This window comes from Malania oleifera, chromosome 5 (genome assembly GCF_029873635.1).
Source record: "Malania oleifera isolate guangnan ecotype guangnan chromosome 5, ASM2987363v1, whole genome shotgun sequence".
NCBI lineage: Eukaryota > Viridiplantae > Streptophyta > Magnoliopsida > Santalales > Ximeniaceae > Malania > Malania oleifera.
Window position 1 is genome coordinate 48325678 of NC_080421.1, and position 7184 is coordinate 48332861.

Consider the following 7184-nt stretch of genomic DNA (forward strand, 5'->3'; position numbering starts at 1 on the left):
GGGTGGCGGCTATTGGTGGTTATTGATAGTAATTTTTGAATTCAAATTTTGAAATTTGAATTCAAAAATGGTTTTCCCTCCCTCCTTTGAGGGTCTATAAGTAGGGGCAAAGTGAGGGTTTTCAAGAGGAATTCATGAGTTGCAAGAGGGTCTTCATTTGAAGGAAAGAAAGAAGAGAAATTGCACGTCTCTTCTCTTGAACAAGACTTTGGAGGTGAAATTTGAAGTGAGGGGTCCTCTACTTGAACTAAGGAGGGCTCTTCTTCATAAAGGTCAATGTCAAACCCCTCACTTCATTTATTTCCATGCATTGCATTGATTTTGGCATGTCAAAACATTTTTTATGTTTTTTTGAATGTTATGATTCATACTTCATGGTTTCTCCCCCCTCCTATGTCAAAAATGCATGTTAGGGATCATACGACATGTTTCTTTCATGTTTGCATAGGAAAAAGCATGATAGGATGTCAAATAATGCATGTGCATTAAAGGTCTTATTCAAGCAGTCAACCAGCCACACTAGACGGTCGACCGGTCTCTCTTTCTTTTGAAATGTAGTTTTTGGCTACAGACGATCAACTAGCGCGTGTGGTCGGCCGCCAATTTGGAAGAGTGCATATTTTGCACTCTCTTTTGATTTCTTTGGTGATTTTGAGTATTTTAATGTCTCTACACATGGTAGAGTACCTATGATTGATGCTGGGAGATCTTTTCTTCTGAGTTTTCATTATTTCTCCACAAAAAATCACTTTTTTCATTTAAAAAAAAAAAAACATAGGGATTTGCATGAGTTTTCTCAAAAACATCAATGTTTTGCAAAATTTTTTAAATCATTTGGGGTTATACATCCATGAAGTGGCGTTTGGGTTTTCCCAATCTTTTCATCTCAAGCACATCAATATTTTTGCAAAAGTTTTCATTTTACTTGGGGTTGGGGTCATACACTCATGAAGTGACGTTTGGGTGTTCTCTAATCTTTTCAAACTGACGGCCAAGGCGATTTTGTGGTTCTTCTCCCAAAAATCCACATTTTTCAAATGGTTTTTATGGTTTTCCTTCAAAATAAACCAAGCATGACTTTTAAAAAATTTAACTTTTTAATGGGCCATTCATGATGCAGCTATTGAGTGGATTAAAAAGCCTCTTTTCTAAAAGATACTTCAAGGGATTTCAAGTTGAGTTTTATGGTTTTCCTCCCAAAGAAACCAAAAATCATGCAAATTCCAAGTGTTTTCATAAATAACCCAAAAAATATGTTTAAACTTGAATTAAAAATGTTTTTTTGGGAACTACAGATGGCTTAATTCCTCTTATGAGGATATGTTGGTAGCCTACTTTGTAGATCCAGCCATAACAAACAAAAAACTCAAATCCCCTTGCATTTCTCACTTGTTTGGTATGCATGTATATGCTATGTGTGTTATTTGTATTGTTTTTGTTTAATAGGATTCTTGTACGTCCTATGAAAGCCTTTTCAAGAGTTGATTTTTTTAAATCATTTCAAGCAAAGAAGGAAAAGAACAATCTGTTTTAACTTATTCAACTGAGGATGACCAAGGCAGTGATGGATTTGAACTGGTTTGGCATCAAGAGGAGAGATCGACTCAAAAGTAGTAAGTCCACCAGCCTAATGTCCTGTGCCAATCATCTTCCTTGTCTCAAATCCTAAATAACAACAAAATCTAGAAACAAGATCACAAAACAATTTAGCAATCATGAAATCTTACTAATAGACATGGGACTAAAGGGGATTTAGGAATATGCGAAACAAAGAAATAGAGACCAAGGGAGCAGAATTAACTGTCCTATTCCAATTAATTGAAATAGTCAACCCATCACTAACTGTAGCTCAAGGTAGTTTTCAGAATAATGGGAGGACAGAAAATATGTTGGTTATACCTATCATTTGTTCAGCAGTTGCAGAATAGAAGACCCAAGAACTAGTTGGAGAGATATTTGATGACATACAAGCCGTAAGATTACTTTCTGAGCAAGAGATGAAATGTGATGAGATGCTTGCAAGGATACCAAATACTGCAAGAACCTCGAATACTCCTCCGATAAAAATATTGTACCATGTTTACCAATGGCTGAACAAGCAAGGGTGGAATCTGTGATGGCTAATGAGGAAAAACAACATATTTTTTGGGGTTCATAAGCCCCATTCCAACACCCCACAAACAAAACCATATCAACAAATAAGATAAACAACCAGAAGAAAATACAAATGCACTGATGAGACACTGCCGCAGCCCCAATCACCAGTGAAACACTGCCACAGCCCCAATCACCAGTGATGAACAGCCTCTAATAGCATTAACAAAGAGTCACAAGCTAAGAACTAAAAAATTCAGGACCTATAACTTGATAACACGATTTATAGAGGGATTCAAACCATGTAGGAACAAATTGGACAAAGAACTAGCTTAATGAAATCTCGTGCACTGGCGCATGGATTTGAAGCTGTCAGCCTTCAGCCTGGTGTGTGGCTGGACTTCCAATGATGGGATTTCAGGATGCAACATATCAGCAATGTCTCTGGGCTACTATGATGCTGATTTTGCAAAATATCATAAGGTTTTTGTCACTCAATTCTGGTAGTGACATGAATTTTCCAGGAACAGCTGTATTTCCAGAAACTGCTGGAGTTGTTTCAGGCCTGTTGTGGTGTGAGCAGCTCTCCAACAGTCATAGACACGCAAAGGATTGCAGTTTTAGAGTTTGGTTTAGCAATGGTGGCAGCACTTAGGGTTTAGTCTCAAGACCATGCTCTGATATCATGTAAAAATGTCTGTAAATTAGAAGACCCAATCATAATGATAGGTCTCCCCCTCTATTTATGTGCATTGCATGTGTGCACATGTGTGGTGAGTGTGATAAACATTCCTTTGAGACATGATAAATTTAAATTAGTTTCATATATTGCATAGCTGTTTGCATTTTTTTCTTTTTTTTCCATAGTGTTGAATGAACTTAGGCTAAGCATATTGCCCATTATTTAAGTGAAGATAAGTCTGCACTCTTTAAGTTGATAGATATAGGAGTTTTATTAAAATTATTAATGGTACAATACAGTTGGATGAAATGAAAGTATGAGAGTGCATGTCAAAATATAAATAACCTCTGGAGTTTCGGCAAAAATATTCAAAAAAAAAAAGTGGCACCCATCAAGCCAGGAAGGGGGAAAAAAAATAAAACAATAACAACTACAATAGTATACCAGCTACAATTTCTATAAACCCTAATTCGAGAGAGGAAAGTGAAAATTCTACAGAAGATCAAGAAAAATCAGGAAAATTAAGGGAAAATATATAAATTTCCGAGGACCATTAAAATAAATTGGAAAAGCTGATAATCACAATAATTTGGGGAAAAATGGAATATCTCAAGGAAAATGGGAGAAGCACATATGTAATTAAATCCTAATACAGAAGGATTTGTACATTGATCATCTTTTAATTATTATATAAAGCAGCATACGTGTTTTCCTTGGTTTTCATAGCTGCATTTTTTTAGCATTTGGGACATTTATTCTCGATGCGTATTTGCCTTTGAAGGAAGAGCACTGTTTCTGCATTTATTAAATTCCTATTATGCGAAATAATTGGATGTGATGTAGCATGTGTTTGTGCTAGTGACACAGTAATTTGAGCAAGTAGAGATTGTGTCTCCCTTGGGTGAAAGGTCGTAAACCTCCAAAGGGTATTTCTACTTATGCGGTGGTTGGCCAAGCTGGAAATTGGTAGTTTTTAAGTATTTTAATGGTATGTTGAAATGATGCCAAAGTGTGTGCTATTTGGATGGCTTGAGATGGTAGCCCTCAACAAAGAGATTACTTTGACTAGGGAATGCATTCATAAAAATAGGTATATGCATGCATGTTTATAAAATAATAATAATAATAATTTAAAAAAAAACACACACACACACACATATCTTAAAGTGATGACGTCCTTATATGAGTAAGGGTAAATTAAGGATGTCTATTGAGCTCGTAGTTGCTCAGCCCATTCCCTTAAACAATTCCAAGTTCAATTGGATTGAAGGAAAGCCAAACTTGTTTAGCCCAAGAAGTATGGAATTGAACTAATGTTGTGTGTCAAGTGAGTAAAGCCCAATGGAAAGAGTCTGGTGAATGTAAATCTTCTTTTGATTGTACAATGGAATATACTTGTGTTTTTAACAAACAAATCTTGTTTTGTTTGTGCAATGGAATATATTTGAACTTGAAATAAATGCTTTCCCTGGCTTATTACTTGTACCTAAATGATAATTTGTTGCAAAAATTATTTCTTTCTTACGCCTAGTGCTTCCATTGCGTTTTGGTGGATGGAGCACGACTGGTCACATACCATAACTAGGGGCATGAAAGTGAGGCCCATACAAATGTGCTGTGCAATGAGAGCAACATCAGATGGGGAAACAGCGAAACTGATTACAGTGCTTCCCTTTAACTCATTTTAGTATTTGTTCCCATAATGATTAGACAGCAGTCTGCATATGGGCTTGATAGTTGTAGAAAATGGTTTTTGTTTGTCCCTTTCAAGTTTTCAAAGAATTACAAAAATTCAACTTTGTTTTCTAATATTTCAAAATTTATAAGAAAAACTTGAAAAACAATTTTAAAAATATCCCTTTTTAATGTTCTATACAAATGTTGGAAAACTCAAAAATAATATGGTATTTTTTAAAAAACTGAAAATAAATAAAAAATTACATAAACCCCCTTTGTGGTTTTCAAAAGTATGAAAAGTTAAAACTCTGATAATTTGCTTGACAGAAAATCAATCTATTGGATACATTTGCTATTTTTTGGACAAAAATACCCTTAAATTAATGAGCATTTTTCATGTAATGAAAGGTGTATGAGCTTTTGCAACCTAATTCCTAGGGTGCATCCATGAATATCCACCACCTCTTTCTTCTGGACTAGATGATGCAAATGAGGAATTGTTGTCATTTATTTGCATTTAATGAATTTATGGGCAAATGCTTTTTTCTTTGAACATAAAAGTAGAATTTCCTTTAGTTTTTTTGGTATTTGATAAAGTTACTACTTGATCTAATACTTATATTTGAAGAATTGTAATGTACTATTTATACTTGATCAAAATTTTATAACGTTCGATTTTTTGTAATTTAGGATTGTGACTTCATATATTATAATTTTCTCTTTAAAAATCAGGTAGCTGATAACAACAACAACAACAACAACAACAACAAGAAAACAATATTCCCTCAAGCCAAAAAAAATAATGGGCTTTGATATTTTATAATTAAAAAAAAAATGAAGAGCTAAAAAAGAACAGATTAGGAATGATCATCAACAAACATTAGATAAGCCACATCATCATAAAAAAATGAATGGAAATTTCATTTGTATATAGATTTCAATAAAATAAAATTAGAGCCATGAGGTTTGTTTTTTATCCAAAGACTAGGAGGCGTAGTTGATAGTAAGGTATAGAGGTGGTGGATATCCATGGATGCACCCAAATAGAAATTAGGTTGCCAAAGCTCATACACCTTTCATTTATCATTACATTAAAAATACTCATTCAAGGGTATTTTTGTACAAAAAATAACATATGTATCAATTACACTGATTTTCCATCAAGCAAATTAACGGACTATTTTGTCCAAAAAATAACATATGTATCTAATATACTGATTTTCCACCAAGCAAATTAACGGACTTATAATTTTTCATACTTTAAAAAATCACAAGAGGGGGTTTAGGTATCATACCACAGAGTAGCTAAGTGTTTATTTTTGTTAAACTACAAGTTGATTTTTGTAATTTTCCCAAATAAAAACTGCCTTCTACTACCAAACCTGCAATATTTCTTTAGCTTTTCTTTTTTTCCTTTTTTTCTTTCTTAGTAACCAAAAAATCTTTTAAAAAATAATAAATTACATCCACAAATATCTGTCCGAGTTAGAGTCAACTCACTGAGCTACAACATTTTTCGTCGAGGCCGAGTTGCCAAATCCCAAACAACGACGAACATTATACTACGCACAACAGCACATCATTAAGATAGGGTGTTACCTTCAAGCTTGTGCTTCTTATCTTGTCATCCGGCTTAGGATAAGAGGCAACGGCTGCCAAGTAGTCCAGTCCCAAACCACCAACACCTACCTGCTAACATACACCTCCATTTTACTTGCAACAAAAACAAAAACAAAACAAAACAAAACAAAAAAAACGTAAGGAGAGAGAGATGCTAAAGCTATAGTGACTTGCGCCGAGGACTCCGACAACAAATTCAAATCCCCACTCCGGAATCAAAAGGCGCAAGATAAAAAAAAAAAAAGGCCCTTTAGCATATGCAGAGAGAGAGAGAGAGTAAAAGGAGGGTACGCACGACGATGCCATTCTCGGGGAGAGGGGGAAGCGACGGAGACGACATTTTGACCCTGAAATCACTCCAACAAAATCGTAGAGAAATCAATAAATGGAAGGAAATTATTTGAGAAAAAGAGTTTATCAATGCAAGGAATTGGCGTCTGTAAGAAGTCGAGAATGCCGTACCTGATGGAGCAACGTGGGGAAGGACAACAGAGAGAAGAAAACGACGATAACGATGATGATGATGGTGACGAAAACGGAAAGGTGAGACAGCAGAGTGAGTCGGTCAGCGTTGCGTGTAGCGAGGACATTTTCGCTCGAGAGGGGCAGAACGGGCAGTTGCTGTTTGGGAGGGGGGAATGTTGAAAGTTTTTGAGTTTTTCCCCCATTTTATTATTATTTTATAATAAAATATTAAATAATACTTTGTTTATGACAAATTTTTCCAATTTAATGGTTACGTAATCTCACAACTTTGTCATGTGAGAGCATCAAATCTCGCAAGACCATGACAGCAAATCTCGCAGGATGGTCCTGCGAGAATTGTCTGGGAAATAGAACGGCATGTTACGCATGGCAAATCTCGCTGGACCATCTTACGAGATTTGCTTGAATTGGTCTTTTTTCCTTCATTTCACTCGCGAATAGAGAGCAAAGAGGGAGCTGTTTGCAAAGAGAGAGAGGTGTTTGTAGAGAGCAAAGAGAAGGACGGCAACAGCAGGTGTACGAGCTCATGTGACTATTCGGGAGTGGACTTGAGCAGGTGACCGTTTGAATGACCAAGCGAAGAAAGTCATAAAAAGGAGAAAATGAAGTACGTATTTTTCTTATT

The 7184-nt window shown here is 35.4% G+C and overlaps 1 protein-coding gene across 1 annotated transcript in view; it reads right to left on the reverse strand.

The window, feature by feature from the left end:
• The window catches only part of LOC131155800 (uncharacterized), a 29245-nt gene extending 22535 nt beyond the window's left edge, over positions 1–6710 (reverse strand). Inside the window, exons 1-3 of the mRNA XM_058109214.1 lie at positions 6536–6710; positions 6369–6420; positions 6053–6142 (exon numbers count right to left, since the gene is read on the reverse strand). Of these exons, the coding sequence (XP_057965197.1) occupies positions 6053–6142; positions 6369–6420; positions 6536–6663 (270 nt within the window). The 5' untranslated portion in view covers positions 6664–6710. The remainder of the gene's footprint in view (positions 1–6052; positions 6143–6368; positions 6421–6535) is intronic.
• Positions 6711–7184: the final 474 nt, after the last annotated feature.